Source organism: Clarias gariepinus, chromosome 28, assembly GCF_024256425.1.
Source record: "Clarias gariepinus isolate MV-2021 ecotype Netherlands chromosome 28, CGAR_prim_01v2, whole genome shotgun sequence".
NCBI lineage: Eukaryota > Metazoa > Chordata > Actinopteri > Siluriformes > Clariidae > Clarias > Clarias gariepinus.
In genome coordinates, this window is record NC_071127.1 from 7,846,145 (window position 1) to 7,865,978 (window position 19,834).

Sequence of the window (19,834 nt, forward strand, 5' to 3'; positions counted from 1 at the left end):
CTCGAAAAGGGCGCTTTTGGTGGTGGACACGGATCAGCATGGCCACTCATACTGGTCCTCAGCTACGCGTCCTGTGTGTTCCGAGTCCTTTTTTTTTTTTATCAGAACGAGCATTAATGTTTTTCACAGTTTAAGTTAAAGCAGTTCTTTTATTATACCGGACTACAGGGGCCAGACTCATGTAGCATCAATGAGCCTTGGCCACCCATGACCCTGTATCCAGGTGTTAAAGTAATACTTTTTGAATTACTTTAAAAAGCTCACAAGATAATTATAATTAAAATGACATAAGATACTTATGTGTAAAACACATGAAATTATGTCCAACAAACTTGATGTGATTTAAGGCAACCTAATGCATACACTCATCCCGTGGCTTGTCTAGACTCCCTAGACTAAAACAACCAGGCTGCTCAACCCGAAAGCCCGTTTCATGTGCAGCTCTTCTACAGAATTATTTTAAACTGGGGTAATTTAAAGGTCCTCAATTTTGCATTCAAAAACAGATGCAAAGGTAGACAAAGCACCGTCATCACAAACTGTGGAATTTTATGAGATTTATGGCTTGAAGAACCCTCATAACTTCACAGTTCGGCTAAAGATCAGTTTGCATATTCTCAAGAGACGCAGCCTGGAATATAGACAAAATTTAGTTGGATAAGCCTATGACATGTTCAAGGTCTGTGCCAAACAGGTATCAAAGCAGACTTAGGTTGTCCATGTAATGCTTACTGTTTTAATCTGGAGCATCACTAGCAAAAGCTACAGTAAATAGCGGAGGGTGAACCTGTGTCTCTGATCAAACAGATGAAAAAAGGAGTCTAGATAGATCAATGAGCTAGCAGATAGGTTTCCTAACTCAAATTGACCAGAGGTTCATAGGATTTCCTGTCGCTCAAGCTGGAGTTTTGGTGGGGCAAGTTGTGTTTCTGATGCTCTGAAATCCTCATAGGGTAGTTTAGCGCTATACCAAGTGTGTCCTTGGTATTCTCTGGACACCAACCTCGTTGAGACATCACACACGGTGTGCCTTTTCCTATTCTGGGGGCAGTTAAAGCAGTATTAAATGCAATATTGCATTGTTCAACACTATCAATTGATCCTAGAGATCCTGAAAGTAGGTTTCATGCTGTACAAGAGCCTAAACTACTGTAGTTTTACAGCTAAACCTAAATCAAGATCAGAAAATAGTGTCACCAAAACTCCAGTCTGTATCTCTTGAGAATATGCATTATATTGTCTACAAACTCTGTCCTATGTTCTATGTTCTGCAGCTTCAAAGTGTTTTTTTTTACAGATACTATAACAACTTAAACCAATAGATATGTATGTACAGTATGCATTTATTTATTCATTTATTTGCATAAAAGAGCCAAAAAACTGACTTTGCTTGAGCTGATTAAGGTGGAGTGCACCATGTCTGCCGACCTGCTAATAGTTTTGAATATAATGGCTTGTGTATTTTGCATTAAAAGCTCCTTTCATTTTTTTTAACAACAAATGGTTTGCATTAGTTCACATCACACCACCCTATCATTAATTATTTTACTACAGGGTGGGTGAACACTAACTACATGATATTTAATGGCTATAGAACTTGTAGTATCACTGTAGTATTACTGGATTACCATCCCATGGTGCACCATCCCATTTTGCACAACATTTAGGAAACTGGTTGATGCTATTGGTGCCTTTTTCATTAAAAATCTAAAATTTTTGATTTTCATTTTCCTATGTAATAACTTAAAAATACAATTTGTTTCAATAAGTTTGTATTAGAAATATGGACTTCATTACCAATTTTTAATGTCTAGTCTTATATGTTTTAAAATCTGACATTGATCAGTTTAAATGAAAAACTATTTTTTGTTTCTGCCACAGCTCCTCTTTGCCCCAAGAGCTTTCCTAATTAAATACTTCTATCTTTAGTGTGAAGAACGTGCTCTTGAAATCCAACTGTGTGTTGGAGGCATTCGGGAACGCCAAGACCAACCGCAATGACAACTCTAGCCGATTCGGGAAGTACATGGACATTAACTTTAACTTCAATGGGGATCCAACGGGAGGACATATCAACAACTACCTGCTGGAGAAGGTAAGGAGGGAAAATCAGAAGCTGGAACTTGAAATCACTCTAAGATAGACATAGACTAATTACTGGCCTGAAACACTTGTCTACAATACATACGCTGCTTATGACAGAGATGAGATAGAAGGTAAAAATTAAAGCTGGCGCAACTGAAACTAATTACTAACTACATCAGCAGCTGCATACACACATACACTCATACACAAAAAATGTCAAGGTTTCAGTTGTGTGTGTGTGTGCATGCATATATGTGTATATAATGATGTAAATTCATATATACATACATACATAAATACATACATACATACATACATATATACATACATACATAAATACATGCAGTAACTAATGTAGTTAGTAATTAGTTCCAGTTGGGTCAGCTTTAGTTTCTTGGCTCTGTCATAAGTGTGGTTTGCGCTGCGAAGGTGTTTAAATATAGGAATGAGAAGTGAGCAACACATTGTCCAACTACACTTATGCTAACACCCCTGCGTGTTGATACATACCACAAATTAGCTTATAATACAGAGTGTCTGTTTATGTCTCCTTCTGGAAATAAGGAAGATATAGTACATTACATAGTTAAACTCATAATTAATGTTTCTGATATTGAGATGTAGTCCAGAATTGAAAAGTTAAGGCTGTTCATAGAATATTAATGTATGATTATATACATTACATAAGATAATATTGGAAATAATGTTGACCTTGAGTGATCTTTTTTTTTTCTTCTGTTTAGTCAAGGGTCATCCATCAGCAGGAGGGAGAGAGAAACTTCCACTCGTTCTACCAGGTGGGATATACTGTAGGATCTACATGCAGTTAAAAGAGGATTGGAAAGGATTTTGTTCATAGAATCCTACTTTTGAGTTTCAGAAATGCATTAGATATAAGAAATGTAACTGAATTCTAATGATTTAAGGTTGATACATATTTTACAAAGGGCGTTCCAGTCAAACCGGGATTTTTGATTGTGCAGGATAACAGAAAACAGAGTTATGAGAGTTAAAAACTCCCTTTACTGTATTTCTCTATATAATCCCCTGATACACTAATGCACTTATCCCAGTGTTTCACTCGTGCTTGGACATGTGGCCATGATTTAAACTGTCGGCTTCATGTCTAAAACTCCTTTAATGGCCCTAACATGTGGAAATGGCTTGGAGTGTGGTCTGGACTGTACTGGGGATGAGTTCCTGTAATGTGCAGGTGGTGTTGGTAAATCATTGCGTGTACAGTTCCCACAGACAGATGTATCTTTAACACAAGTTAGCAAAAGCTATCCGTTGATTTCCAGAATCAGGCGTTCTACCTGCTGAATGTTCAGCGTTCAAATGGTCACAACACCTTACTGTGCTTGAAGTCTTCTGTAAATGTCCATCGGGTCAATGCCTTCATTAATGTGAATTTCATGTACGTCTCGGTTTGACTTGGAAATGGATAAAAATACACATCCAATTCCGGGGTGCCCAGTTGTTTTCATTTTATTTTTTCCTTTGATTTGGTGTGTTGTTGATTAAGGCTGGGTTCCCACTCAAGTTTACCTCTCACACAAGCTGGAGGTGCTTATTTTCATGTAGACATGAACAAGTTATGGGTACTGTATATAGTTAGTGTGTGTGTGTGTGTGTGTGTGTGTATTTTGGGAAACAGAACAAACTAAATTTATTAGAAAATACAGCAGACAGGAAAGAAACAAAAATAATAACCCTGTAACCTTGTGTCCTGCTCAAATCTCTAGATTCTTAATTAGCAGGCAGTCTAGAGACTGATTATGAATTTGAGCGGTATGGGGACTGTGGGAGAACCGTGGGAGGAGAACCCACACAGCTTGCTGGTAATGTCAGCATTTCCTCTTCGATATTTTAGCTTTTTTGGTCTTTGCGAGGGGGTAGGGTTGGGTTTGTATTTAATTATAGTACAGTCTAGGTAGAGTCTGGTTAAGGCCATATCCACTTCCAGTTTCGATCTTAGTACAGATAAAGATAGAAATATTCAAAGCACTTAACAGATACTGATGAAGATAGCAGATCTGTGTTACACCTCTACTAAATCTTGAAACCTTCTGTGTGTGTGTGTGTCCAGTTGTTGCGTGGTGGTGCTGATGACCTGCTGAAATCTCTTCATCTTAACAATGATCCTTCATTGTACATGTACACCAAACAGGGCTCCACAGTCAGCGTAAGCTCCTCCCACATCACCTTACTCTTTTTTCACATCCAACTATATTTCAGTGCCGAAACACACACTCTTTATTTGACATGCTTTGATCACCTGCTTGTACTCTCTCTTTCTCTCTCTCTCTCTTTCTCTGTCTCTCTCAGTCGTCCTCTGATGACCGTCGGTGTCACAAACAGGTGATGAGCGCGCTCAAGGTGATCGGCTTCAGTCAGGAGGAGATCAACTCCATCTATAAAATCCTGGCCACCATCCTGCTCCTGGTACACGTCCAACAATCACATTCTGAAGAAGGTTTTCTCAGTTATGAAAGATGATAGAAGAAAATCACTGAGGTGGATAGTATAGTATATAATTAAAATGCATAACGTTACTTAGCAGAATGATGGACTTAATACATAAAACAAACAAGTAATAAGTAATAAGTTGTTTGTTTAAATAATAATAAAATGTTACGTAATGTAGTCAGTATCTGAATATGTCAGGTAGAACAATATGTATAATCACTTTTATAATGTGTAAATATTACCACTAGTGGATATTGCAAATATGTAGCACCTTTAAAAACAAGCTTATTATTATTATTATTATTAATAATAATAATAATTATAATAATAATAACAATAATCACCATTATCATTATCATTATTAATAATAAAATAATAATAATAATAATAATAATAATAATAATAATAATTATTATTATTATTATTATTATTTATATATTTTTATCATAAAAAACAACCAAAAACAACCATAAAAATACATGATCATGTATAGCTGTGATATTTTTTTCCTATGACATTAAATTTACATATACATTTTTTTCTCAGTCATGTTTGTGTACTGTAGTTGGTAAAATGAAAAAAAAAATCAGTTTATCATATTGCCTATTTTGTGCTGAAATGTATATGTTACTCTACACTGTACAATCCTAAACCTGATATACAATATGCAAAACCAAAAAATTACTAAAAGGGTTATGTTAATAATAATTTCATGTGATTTTACTGTATTTAATTTAGTTTTAATTACTCAGTTGTATATTGTGTCTATAAATGTATAAGGCAAAATCTATTTTAATTAATTATACAATTGTTTATAACATTTTTTATATAATATGTGAATACATCAGATTAAAAATAATATGGAACTATTTATGTATTACAAAATTAGCTAATAACTTAATTTCAAGATCTTAAGATTTTCAGACTTAAATCATAAGATTTCTGACTGTTCTGTTCTGTGTGCGTTTTTCATTGTTCCTCTCAGGGGAACCTGCAGTTTGTGAGTGATGGCGAGACCGTTAAGGTGGTTGGAGGTGACGCAGTGACACACATCGCTGAGCTCACAACCTCCGAGGACGAGAGTGTGTATAATACACTGTTGCATCGGACAGTTGCCACAGGGGGTGGTGAGGTCATCTCGAAAGGGCACAGCGAGGAGGAGGCTAGCTATGGCAGGGATGCTTTCGCCAAGGTGCTCTCATACTTTCCTGTATAAACATGACGTTTGGCCTGCCTTACTTTATAGAATATTAATATCTAATTACATTCATTACCAAAAGTCTGAATACTAACTAAAATGAGAACTGATCTTAATAACCTCGGTAGTTTGCATCACATCATTATTTATCACTTTTTTTTTTGTTTAACAAAAATTTGTTTTGTTTTTTATTTAAATTAGCAAATAATTTTCTAATTTGTAAACATTTACTAAAACCTCTAATACAACTATTTTACCTTTTCACCACATGTATAATAACTTCTTATATAAAAGAAAAACACATTATTAGTTTCATATTATATTTACATACATCACCTTGAAAAACAAACAGTGCAATACTGTATTATAAGTTTATAAATTATTACAGCATAATAATTTTAATAGAAAGAAAAATATGTTTATTATATGAAATATTTCACAGATTTAGTAGTTATGAATGATCTTTTAGGCTGATTCAATACATAACTTTCGTTCTCTGCGTCTCTTCCTGTAGGCTTTATATGAGCGGTTGTTCGGCTGGATTGTGGCTCGTATTAACAGTGTGATCGAAGTAAAGGACTACAACCCGGCTCTGCATGGCAAAAACACAGTGATCGGAGTGCTGGATATTTATGGCTTTGAAATCTTTGACAATAACAGGTGAGCACTTTCCTTAGCTGTTTATAGCTGTCATGAACTAACAAGGGAAAGCAAGCTTAAAGTTATGACGTCCTCTAGTGTTTCTCTATATCATTTCATAATTTAGTTTTCAGCATTTATAACATTTTGTTCGGACCAAAGGAATAATGTTGTTCTACATTAATTAAAAATTTATGGATTTCTTGTCATTTTGCTTCATCCTTAAAATGTATTAATGTCTAACCCAAAAATATGAGCATGTCATGTTATTTAATTATGCTTACATCTGAATTTAAATAGAGCAATTTGTGCTTTTAACAAATGCATTTAGATGTCATAATATCACGACCCAAACCTTGTTTTTTTCCCCCTATATTTCATCAGGGTGAAATATGATTGTTGTGTGTCTATTATATTTTACTCCATTAAATTCTTGTTGTGTGCTGTAGTTTCGAGCAGTTCTGCATTAACTACTGTAACGAGAAGCTACAGCAGCTTTTCATTGAGCTGATCCTAAGACAAGAACAGGAGGAGTATCACAGAGAGGGCATCACTTGGCAACATGTAAGCACAACACATTTATATATATACACACACACACAAACAATAGGCAATTTGGGAGCACTAGTTAGCCAAATCTGCATGTCTTTGGACTGTGGGAGGAAACCGGAGTACCCGGAGGAAACCCAACAAGCACATCGAGAACATGCAAACTACATGCACACAGTCCGGAGGAGGGAATCGAACCAGGACCCTGAAGGTCCAAGGCAACAGTGCTAACAGTGAACCACAAGGCTGGCTTCTGCCAGAACATAATAATGCAAACATTAGGCCTAATATTGCATAGGTTCCCCTTGTGGCACTTTACTTGGACAGCTCTTTACAGCTGGTAGGATTCATATCTCGCAGGTTGGGGTGCACTGAATATTCTTATACCTCTATTATAGCCAGCATTGACTTTTTTCAGCAATTTTTATCACTCTAGCTGTTCTGTGGGATTGGACCAGACAGGCAGATTTGGAAAGACAAGAAGTTTCGTTTCTTCCTTTTTGGTTCTCAAGCCAGAATATTTGACTGCAGCTTTACCATATACGGTAGTGAAAGGACAAGAGGGCATGTGTATTTCATCATCACACAATTACATCATCATATTCTACAGCACATTTAAACACTCTTATATGCACTTGCACCTGTTTTCTGTTTTAAATAAGCCAGGCCATCTGACTCAAATTGTATCATTAATATCAACCCTTTTTTATCCTCTTGCACAGATCGACTACTTTAATAACCAGATCATTGTGGATCTAGTGGAGCAGGCGCATAAGGGCATTATCTCCATTCTGGACGAGGCCTGTCTCACTGTTGGAAAAGTCACAGATACCGTCTGCCTGGAGAGTATGAACAACAAGCTCGGGCAGCACCCTCACTACACATCCCGCAAGGTACATACATGTTTGCTTGGCACAAAATAGTGTGTGACATAAAATTGGTTAGTGTACTACCGAGAAAGTACCCTTTCCATAATGAAGCACAGTGGTGGTAGCATGTTGCGGGACCGCTATAGGCACTGCATATAAACAGTCATGTAAACTTTCAGCAGCACAAGTGCAGAAAAAGTGAGGGAAGAGAGAAGAATATGAGCATTATAAGAGAAATATATATAATCTTATAAAAGGAAGGAAGTTAGAGGATCCAAATGCTGACCAGGCCATGTGAAAGAGGATTGAGGCAGTTATTAGGGCAAATAATGGCGGACATCCACACAATATGATACAGGATATAATTATCAAAAATCGCCATTTTATGTTAACTAAATATTAATTTGTTAATTTAATTATAGTGTCCAATCAGAAATACTGGAATACACATACCTCTGATTTCTTCCTGAGCTAAAGATTCAGCACTTTGGACAGCAATCCTGACATAAAATGTTGTTAAGAGGATGTGTGTATCTGATTTGCCTCAGTATTTAATTTACTTTAATTTCATTTTCTTTCTCCAATAAGCTTTGTAAACTTTTTTTTTTAAATGACCACCATTGCAGTTTACAAGCTGAACAACAGAGAGCGACATTTGCACACAAAATCTCATACAGTATAAGAAATAATAAATAAGTAATGTGAAAATGTTTGTATTAAAGTTGGCGCGGTGTTGTTCATAACATTCTAACTCCTGTCTTTCACTTACTGTAGCTGTGTCCCACTGACAAGAGCATGGAGTTCAACCGTCATTTCCGCATCCGACACTACGCCGGCGATGTCACGTGAGTCCTGAGCTCTTTTTTAACATGTGATGAATTTCAGTTAGAAATAAGTCAAATGAGGAAACGATCAGTGAAATTCCAGAGCACTTTCTCAACAAAAATTTGCTCACATTTAAAAAATGTAATCTATGAAATACTTAAATAATCAGTGCATTTAATTAAAAAAAAGGTACTTATGGTACCAATGACTTTTGCACACTGAACACAAGAAATATGGAATAAGGAATATAAACTTTTTCTAAAAAACTTCACAATCCGGTGTTTATCAGCAATCACATTTTGCACTTTTTATCAATATATAGTTACATTTACAGCATTTGTTCCTGTTATCACTTACATTATAGCAGCTATAATTCACACTCACCTTTGTTGTGTTTAATAAATCTAATCAAATCTAATAAAACAACAACAAAACAATATAAATGAAATGAAAGAACACTACAGAAAAACAAAACAAAACAGAAAACACTATTTTTGGGGGGGGTTTGAAAGAAAAAAAAAACGCGTTCGCGTACCTCTACCTATTAGACAGCGCTGGCACTGGAGACTCCTTCTCCTGACAGAAAAATGGATATAAACAGATGCACTTTTTTCCCATTGGTTTATGTTGAGTGCCTGTTGGATGAGTCCCTATTTAAATTGTTATGATATACAGTAAGTACATGTAAACTTATTGCATTAGGCTAAAGCAAGTCCATTACATAAAATGTTAATCAACAGTTTTCAGACAATTAGAGTTGAGAATGTAACTGTGGTGTAATATATTTAAACAAAGAGTACATCCGTTTGCGTTTGCTAGAACAGCCAAAATATCTTTATTACACACTTTGATATATGGCTTGATGATTAAGTGTCTTGTTCATATTTGCAGTTCCTACCTTTAGCAGCTGTGCCTGGGATAATAACGCTTTATTCCCAGGGTGTAAACAAATAAATATCATTTGTGGTTGTGGGACTTACAGTAAGTGTGAATGATAATCCCACATTATACTTCATGTACCAATGGGCCAATGGGAAAGAAAATGCTTCATAATGATGATTAGCATCACAAATACAAGAACAAGATATACAAATTAATGTACGTTAAAACATTTTTAGAAAAACAAATGTTGTTGCTTTCTGGGCATTTGATAATGAAATCCTCCTTGGCTTTACTGTCTTGGTATGTTGCCATGCCATCCCTGTGGTCCTACAGCTCTACCTCATGCAAGCTGACAAGTACATTTTCATGAAGGTTAGTTTTAGTTACAATTATACTGTAAGTTTATTTAATAAATAGATAAGTGATGGAAAGTGTTGATGTTCCAAGAATGAGTGTGCAATGTAGACATTTACCTGCTTTAGTGCTGCTGCATAAGTAAGCAGGTTTACAGGTGTTTCTATTTTTTGTTGAAGTGACAGTCACATACTAATGATGTCATAATTAGTAACAACAATTTGTGACATAATTTCTAACATTTAAAATGTATGATTTACAGTATATCATGACACATTTGTTGTCATCGTTTCTACTATACAGTACAAACCGATCAGCTATAACATTATGACCACTCATAATAATATTAAAGTATAGTAAGTCCTCATTTTGCAACTAAAACACTGATGCACTGTGTGTTCTGACACCCTTTTATGGTAACCAGCATTAACCTTTTTAGCAATTTGATCTGCTGTAAGTCCTCTATTGAATTGGACTACACAGGCCAGCCTTCACTTCAGTGAGCCTTGGCCACCCATGACCCTGCTGCCGGTTCACTGGTTTTCCTTCCTTCAATTACTTTTGGTATGTCCTGACCACTTCAGCTCGGGAACATCCCACAAGTGCTGCTCTGACCTGGTTATCTACAGTAGTCATCACAATTTGTCCAATCCTTTCCCTGCTTCCAACAATCGACTTCTGGGACAAATTGTTCACTTGCTGCCTAGTACATTCCACCAACTTCCAGGTTACATTGTAACCAGATATTACAACTGTAGCTACTGCGAAAAGGGCCAAATTAGGATGAGTGATGTGATGGAACTCCAAAACTGCAGCTCTTGTGAGATGTTTTGGGTCTGCAGTGGTCAAAAAAGCCATGAATTGGCGACAGGGTTATGGGTGGCCAAGGCTCACTAATGCACACGGGAAGTGAAGGCTGTCCTGTGCAGTCCGATCTAATAGAAAAGCTACTGTAGAGCTCAAACTGCTGAAAAAGTTAATGCTGGTTTACCATTGAAAGGTTCTAGAACACACAGTGTGTCACTGTTTTGATGGCAAAAGGCAGGAACTACTCAGAATTTGGTGGGTGGTCATGTTATGGTCATGTTATGGCTGATTGGTGTATAGTCCATCTGTAGTCCATCCAGCTGTAAACCTAGCAAAGACATTTTTGCGAATGAGGGTGTCTGCATGGACGGGGTGTGTATGTTTGAGAACCACATCCAGTTCCATCAGCAACCCTTCTTACAACCCAAACTCACTAATTTATGCTGCTATAAAATGACCCAACAGCTACAAAAACACAGACGGCAAAGTTGCTGCCAGTGCTGGAATTAATCTGCAACTCTATAACTCATGGGCTCTGTCCTAATTTGGGATCTAGGAGGACTTTTTTTTCACAGAGGAAGGAAGGGATCAGAGTGGAAAGCTTAGCACTGAAAATAGACGACACATTTTTCACATAATTTTCTACCCTGATTTTTTTTTTCACGCCTATGATGGGAGGCTGAAGAAGGAGGTTGGAAGGTGTGTTGTTTGCGCGCATGCTGTATGTTAGCAGACAAACAGATGTGAAGGTACTGTAGCTAAATCGATGAGTCTGCATATCAGCAGCCGGTCACTCAAAACGTCATGTGGAAAAACATGTCCTACTAAATATGATTACTTCTGTGGAATTTACAGTACACACCCACACACACTACACACACACACATCTATATAGACGCTCGCTCCTGCCTCCCACACCCACTACACAACAATGTCCCTAAGGAATCAAAACTGTCAGAGCATAGTTGTCAACCTTCCCTCAACACACACACACACACACACACACACACACACACACACACACACACTGCAGCATCCCTAAGGCTCTACCAGAGCGAGCCGTTCCTTCTTTTCTCTTGCTAAATATACCCTCCGCCAGACCCTCCTCTCTGAACTGACTCTGACCTACTTCATCATTTCTTTCACTTTCTGGCTTCTTAACTCTTCACCCATTCATTTTCTTCCCCTCCACCTCTTTCTCTTTCTTTTCAATTCCAATTAATGTCTCTACTATCGTTCTCGCCTCATTATGAGTCCTTAATGAAAAGCACAATGTAGTCAATGAGGAAAAAAGAAACACTTGAGATACAGAATGTGACTTCTGATAAACAATAAAAAATCACTCAGTTATTGGGGTCATGTCAGGATTGTGGTGCCATAAAATGATTTCTAACAAATGTTTAACATAGAATCCAAGAAAACATCCATTTAGTCAACAATATTCCGTCTGATGCCACAATCACACTTTATTTTGTAAGTTTAAAAATATAATATATATATATATATTTTTTTACACAAGTTTTTTGTTGACTGTTGCATAAAGGATTTTGGCGCCCCAATTGTGGAAGTTCTCGTGTCTATGTTTTTATTTATAGAAAGGTTGCCAAAGATGTTTTCCAGTCAATCAGAAACTCTAGTTGGCTTCACCTTGGCTTAAATACATGGTTGTTGGTCTTTTGGCTGCTCCCATCGAGGGGTAGCCACAGCGATCCAGCCGATGCCCTGGTTTTACACTGGATGCCCTTCCCGACACCCAACCCTCCCGTTTTATCCAGGCTTGGAACCGGCACTGCTTTAAGTGGGCTGGAGTTTGGGTAGGAATTGAACACGATCCTTCCATTGAGAAACCTACCATTGAGACACCAATGCCCTGTCCCTCAATAAAATATGTAGCAATAGTTTTATGTGCTGATGCTCTTCTCTTCTACTTAGGTTAGACAAAAATGTACATTTACATTACATTTGCTACATACTGTATATGTCACTGTGCAGAACTCTTGAGTCACCTTCACCTCACTACCTTACTCACCGTCTATACCGGTTTTTCCTGTATTCAGGGCTGTGGGAGGCCTGGAGCCTATCCCAGGAGGCTTAGGGCGAGAGGCGGGGTACACCCTGGACAGGGTGCTAATCCATCACAGGGCACACACATACACTCATTCACATACTATGGGCAATTTGGGAACGCCAATTAACCTAATCTGTATGTCTTTGGACTGTGGGAGGAAACCGGAGTACTCGAAGGAAACCGACCAAGCACGGGGAAAACATGAAAACTCCATGTGCACAAAGACAGGAATCTAGCCTGGCTGGGAATTGAACCTGAACACTGGCGGTGCAAGGCACCAGTGCTAACCACTACACCACCGTGCCACCCCACCTCCACCTCATTTCTTTATATCTTTCTTGTATTTTAATGCAGTCTTGAGGAATAGTTCTCCAGACTCCCTGTAGGACATCCTTGACTCCCATTCTTGGCAAGTTTTTTGTCTTTTATTTTCAGTCCAGTCCCGAGCAGTTTCAGAGGAATGTATTTTTGACTTTTTAAGCCACACAGTGACCTAGGAATCATTCCAGCATAAAAACAAACAAACATCTAATTAAAGACATGAACCAATGAGAAACAGGTGCAGATGATCAGGCCGGTGATTAGTATACTGGTGACGCTGAATAATGCTGAGTGGTTGGAACAGATGAGAGGGGAAATGAGGTCGCTGCTGAGGCTGTTACATAAAAATGTGTATTGTTAGGCACTTTGCAGCTTGTCACAGTAAAACATTAAAAAAATTTATTTCTTTAATTCAATATACATCAATAAATTTTATTTAATGTGGATAAAAATGTTTATTTTTTAGGACTTTATTGTTTAGTAGCAGTGCTTTAGTTGACTTAGTCTTCCTTACACACTTTTACATCACTGTATACCTGTCACACACACACGCTGCAGTTACTGACATGGATGATTTTAGGAAAGAGAGAGAGAGAGAGAGAGAATACAATCAATGTGTGTGTGTGTGTGTGTGTGTGTGTGCGAGAGAGAGATGCTGTGACACTTTACATAACCAGCACATCCCAATGGCTGCTGTGTATTTGTTTTTTCCCACTTCACTCTGATCATGTTTCCAAGTGCACTTGTGTAATCGTGCTGCATGAACACTTGATTCCTGGCAAAGAATGAGGTTGTGGAAAAGAGGAGGAAGCCACTGTTTAATAGATTCATTAGGTTCTCTGCTGTGTGATATGTTTCACTGGTGTTGATTCGGCAGGGCTTTATGTATACCCTGTTTTTTAAACCTGCTCTGTGTGCGAGCTCTTGCTGTTCCAGTCAGGAATGAGTCACATTTCAAGAGCTTTTTTTGTTCTTTATCTGCTTCTCTAAACTCTGAGTCAGCCAGCAGAGCTTTTAGCCGTCTGTCCTTACACACTGTAATTTCTTTTCATTTATAGGTACTCAGTAGAAGGATTTCTGGATAAGAACAAGGATCCACTTTTCCAGGATTTTAAACGCTTGATGTATAACAGGTATACAGTCACTTTCTACCAAGTTGCACTGTTTTCCATGAGGAGGAATTCTCTGTATGAATTATACATATTATGCTTTCTCGCCCACCCGCGAAACAGTCACACACTCCAAAAATGCTATTTCTGTCCACTTTTTTCACTATGCAACATGATCAAGCGTTTAACTGATCACCATTTATGACTTTTTTTTTTTTCCGACCAAATTTTTTTCATCAAAGATGAAATTTATTACTGTACTTCCAGGTTCTAACAATCTGTTGGACAATTCTTATCCCATTTCAAACAGTTTCAGCAACCTCCTTAGTTGTTTTCTTTGCTTGATTCAGGCAAATAATTAGAAACTTCTAAAACACTATAAACTTCCAACAGTCTCCCTTAATTATATACAGAGACGCTGCTGAGGTTGTCACATACAGTACAAAAAACTAATATTGTATCTTTAGGTGCTTTGCAGCCTGTTGCATTTTTTAAATGTAATCTACATCATTCCATTTACCATGAAGTAATGTGGGGTGGTTTTATTAAAGTTTCATAATATACAGAGACAGTGGACCCACGTCCTTCATTATATACAGAGACAGAGGACACAATATATATAATAAAGGCAGTGTGTATATATTGAAGTGTGTCCCCTGTCTCTGTATATAATGAAAGATGTGTGTGCACTGCCTCTGTATATAATGAAAAAAGTGGATTATTCTTTATTATATACAGAGATAGCGGACACACTTCCTTCGTTATATACATAGACAGTGGACACACTTTCTGTATTATATAAGAGACAGTGGACATACTTTCTTTATTACATTCTGAGACAGTGGACCCACTTCCTTCATCATATACAGAGACAGTGGACATACCTTCTATATTACATACACAAACAGTGAACCCACTTCCTTTATTATATACAGAGACAGGGGACACACTTTCTTTATTATATAAGAGACAGTGGACCCAGTTCCTTTATTATATACAGAGACAGTGGACACACTTCCTTCATTACATACTGAGACAGTGGACAAACTTCCTTCATTACATACTGAGACAGTGGACACACTTCCTTCATTACATACTGAGACAGTGGACATGCCTCTTTCAATGTACAGTATATAGACATAGAGATCATGCCTACTTAAGTTCATCCAAAGACAAAGGACACTTCTTTTTCAGACACCTGATCTTTCTTCTTTGTGTGACAGTGTGCCCTTTCTGAATTCTTTTGCTTCTGTGTCCTCAGTTCAGACCCGGTGCTCAAGGACATGTGGCCTGAAGGGAAGCTGAGTATTACGGAGGTGACCAAGCGGCCACTGACTGCTGCAACACTCTTCAAGAACTCCATCATTGCCCTGGTTGATAAACTCGCCTGCAAGGTAAGGAAGTAATCTTTCAGATGTGGTAAAGGAAAATGATCTAATCAGATAGTCTGTAGTGTTTGCACGGATACTGAAAAACAAGCTCTCTTAAAGGACAGGACACAGTAAGGAACGCCCAGTCATTGGCTCACTGGGTTGACTAAAGTACTTGATCGATTCTCATTGGATTCAAATGACTGTTATAAGAGTCTGTGTGATGTCTTTTTATGGTTGCTCTAATGTTGAAAACCAGTCTCTCTTTCTCTTAGTCCTTTTTTTAAATTTAGCACGCACTTCTAGACAGTTCAACATTTGTGCTGATGACTTATGGGACCTTTCGTCTTGTGACATTTCCTGATGCTATTTTTTTTTTAATAGTCACGGGTTTTTTAGACGTGTGTGTGTGTGTATTTGGAACAAGCCCGGCCCATGCAGTGTTTTTTTGGGTCACAGTTGATGACTGGCTGCTTCCTTTTGGTCCACTGGGGACACCTGTCTTCACAGCACAGCACAGCATAGCACAGACTCATTACCTATCTCTTTTATTTGTGTTGGGTAATATTTGAAGAAAGATACAGTCTGAGCATGAAATAATATACACTTCTATTTTTACCCGGTGTAGTCGAGTTCACATGCTACTCATACTGTATGGGCCTTTAATCTACAGGTGTGGTTTTACACATACAGTGCGGCAAAAAGTATTTAGTCAGCCACCAATTGTGCAAGTTCTTCCACTTAAAATATGAGAGAGGCCTGCAATTTTCATCATAGGTATACCTTAACTATGAGAGGCAAATTAAAAATAAAATCCAGAAAATCACATTGTAGGGTTGTCAAAGAGCTGTCAAAGGACACCAGAAACAAAATTGTAGACCTGCACCAGGCTGGGAAGACTGAATCTGCCATAGGTAAGCAGCTTGGTGTGAAGAAATCAACTGTGGGAGCAATTATTAGAAAATGAAAGACAAATAAGACCACTGATAATCTTGCTCCATGCAGGATCTCTCCCTGTGGGGTCAAAATGATCACAAGAACTGTGAGCAAAAATCCCAGAACCACACAGGGACCTAGTGAATGACCTGCAGAGAACTAAGTACAAAGGGCTACCATCAGTAACACACTGCGTCGCCAGGGACTCAAATCCTGCAGTGCCAGACGTGTCCCCCTGCTTAAGCCAGTACATGTTGAGGCCCGTCTGAAGTTTGCTAGAGAGCATTTGGATGATCCAGAAGAGGATTGGGAGAATGTCATATGGTCAGATGAAACCAAAATAGAACTTTAAGTTTGGAGGAAAAAGAATGCTGAGTTGCATCCAAAGAACACCATACCTACTGTGAAGCATGGGGGTGGAACCATCATGCTCTGGGGCTGTTTTTCTGCAAAGGGACCAGGACGACTGATCCATGTAAAGAGAAGAATTAATGGGGCCATGTATTGTGAGATTTTGAGCGAAAACCTCCTTCCACCGGAAGAACTTTCAAGAACTTTCACATGAAATGTGGCTGGGTCTTTCAGCATGACAATGATCCCAATCACACCGCCCGGGCAACGAAGGAGTGGCTTCATAAGAAGCGTTTAAGGCCTAGCCAGTCTCCATATCTCATATAGATCCCATAGAAAATCTTTGGAGGGAGTTGAAAGTTTGTGTTGCTCAGCGACAGCCCTGAAACATCACTGCTCTAGAGGAGATCTGCATGGAGGAATGGGCTAAAATACCAGCAACAGTGTGTGAAAACCTTGTGAAGACTTCGTTTGACCTCTGTCATTGCCAACAAAGAGTATATAACAAAGTATTAAGATGAAATTTTGTTATTGACCAAATACTTATTTTCCACCATAATTTGCGAATAAATTCTTTAAAAGTCCTACACTGTGATTTTCTGGATTTTTTTTTTCTTATTTTGTCTCTCATAGTTGAGGTATACCTATGATGAAAATTACAGGCCTCACTCATTTTTTAAAAGTTTTTAAGTTGGAGAACTTGCACACTTAGTGGCTGACTAAATACTTTTTTGCCCCACTTACAAAGTTTTTATTCATTTATTATTTTATTTATTTATGCAGGCTTAAGCTACTATGCAAATTCAGTCTTGCAAATCTTATATTTCCAAAAGGGTGGCACAGTAGCATAGTGGTTAGCACCGAAGCCTCGTACATGTGTGCATGGAGTTTGGGCGTCCTCTGGGTGCTCCGGTTTCTTCCCATAGTCCAAAGACATGTAGATTTGGGCTAATTGGCATCTCTTGGCATGCCAAGAGTGTGTTCATGCTTGTGCCCTGCAATAGACTGGCACCCTGTCCAGGGTGTACCCCACCTAGTGCCCTGAGTCTCCCGGGACAGTCTCCAGGCCTCATGTGCTCCTGTACAGGATAAACAATATAGAGAATAAGTAAGACTGTCTCCAATATGTCTAGACGTGGGACTGGATTAATAATAGGTTTATTTGCTTAATCATATATACTAGTAATGCAACTTTTCAGAGTGGGTGTGGCCTGCCTCCACAGTTAGAGTTGATCAAATTGGGTTTCTCTACCAACTTAATTGCAACTTAATAAAACCTGTACACAATCTGTTTAAAGTGTGTGTTGTACTTTTAGGAGCCATACTATGTGCGCTGTATTAAACCCAATGAGATGAAGTCTCCGATGTTGTTTGATGAGGCGCGCTGCCGTCATCAAGTAGCCTACCTCGGCCTGCTGGAGAATGTCCGTGTTCGCAGAGCAGGCTTCGCCTACAGACAGCCCTATGAACGCTTCCTGCAGAGGTTAGAGGTCTCATGCTCAGTCAACAATATTGCACTAATTTGGATAAAATCTATGACAGCTAGTTTAAGGGTGGTAATAAGGGGGCTATTTTAAAGTGCTTTATTGTAAGTGGAAATGAAGAAAATGCAAATACAGTATGTCAAAGAGATGAAAATTACTTGGTTGGTACTTCCTTGTCTCCTTCTGTCTCGGTCATAGGAATTATTATTAATTTTTTTTTGCATTTTTATTATATTAGGTACAAGATGACATGTGAGTACACGTGGCCTAATCACCTGATGGCAAGCGACCGCGAGGCTGTGGAGGCCATCATCGTCCAGCACGGCTTTGAGGAAGATGTGGCATATGGACACACCAAACTGTTTGTGAGAACTCCTCGCTCGCTCTTCACGCTGGAGCAGGAGAGAGGAGCGCTCATTCCCATCCTCGTCCTCTTTCTGCAGAAGGTGATGGACTTTGTTTGTTGAACCTTTCAAATATGAAAAGATTTATTGTAATATTTTGACATTACTTCTTATCAACCCATAAGAAATTTTACTATGTTAATGCACATACCACGATATAACATATTATTACCATAGTACTTTAGACATTATCATAGTTGGCACCATTGGACTTTTTTGTTCCAGTGGTTACCATGGTACAGTATGTAACCCCATACTTTAGCAAATACCACGGTAGGTACTGTGGGCACCACAGTAGCACTATGGTGTTTACCACAATACTTTGATGAATTCAATGGTGCTTACTAGGTATGGTTATCAACAGGTGTCTAACATGCCATGTTGGTACATGCTGTAATGTATTAAATATGATATTACTGGTATGGTATATGGCACAGTTGTTATGTAAATTGGTAAGTATGAGCCATTTTGTGTACGATAACATGCACGTGTTTTTTTCAAATGTGGTCTGGTACTTTTGTATATTTTAGGAGTTTTAACATATACAATGGTAGCAATGAGAGCTGCATTCTCATAGAAAGCATGATGTTCCATTAGACATTTTTGTTCCCTTTTTCTATTAAAACAAAAACCACACAGTTTAAAGGTAAAAACCATTTTAAACAATAAAAAAAAATTGTTATTGAGTAAAAAAAATAGCTATTTTTGTATTTTGTGACCCATCAGATATTTCTTTAGACCTGTTCTTTGTTTTTTCTCCAACTTTTATCTTTCCATCTCGCCTTACTGTGGTGTGTGTGTGTAGGTGTGGCGTGGTGCCTTGGCAAGGATGCGATGTCGGCGCATGAGAGCGATCTACGCCATAATGGGCTGCTATAAGCGCTACAAAGTAAAGGCTCACTTCTGGGAGGTGGAGAGACGCTTCGCTAACGTACGCACCATGGAGGACTATGGGAAGAGTGTGGAGTGGCCAACTCCACCAGCTGCCCTGCAACAGTTCCACAAAATCACACAACACCTACATCGCAGGTGCGCTTGCCTCTCAAATCACACACACACACACTGATATTACACATCATATCATTAGTGTCTGTGGAGAATATATGCTACCGTT

The 19,834-nt window shown here is 38.3% G+C and overlaps 1 protein-coding gene across 1 annotated transcript in view; it reads left to right on the plus strand.

Moving 5' to 3' along the window:
• The window catches only part of myo1g (myosin IG), a 44,876-nt gene that overhangs the window by 5,594 nt on the left and 19,448 nt on the right, over positions 1-19,834 (plus strand). The window contains exons 4-17 of the mRNA XM_053489888.1: positions 1,930-2,095; positions 2,829-2,882; positions 4,175-4,270; positions 4,414-4,530; positions 5,540-5,746; positions 6,267-6,412; positions 6,841-6,955; positions 7,663-7,833; positions 8,584-8,654; positions 14,125-14,199; positions 15,437-15,569; positions 18,149-18,315; positions 18,555-18,762; positions 19,526-19,749. Of these exons, the coding sequence (XP_053345863.1) occupies positions 1,930-2,095; positions 2,829-2,882; positions 4,175-4,270; positions 4,414-4,530; positions 5,540-5,746; positions 6,267-6,412; positions 6,841-6,955; positions 7,663-7,833; positions 8,584-8,654; positions 14,125-14,199; positions 15,437-15,569; positions 18,149-18,315; positions 18,555-18,762; positions 19,526-19,749 (1,950 nt within the window). The remainder of the gene's footprint in view (positions 1-1,929; positions 2,096-2,828; positions 2,883-4,174; positions 4,271-4,413; positions 4,531-5,539; positions 5,747-6,266; positions 6,413-6,840; positions 6,956-7,662; positions 7,834-8,583; positions 8,655-14,124; positions 14,200-15,436; positions 15,570-18,148; positions 18,316-18,554; positions 18,763-19,525; positions 19,750-19,834) is intronic.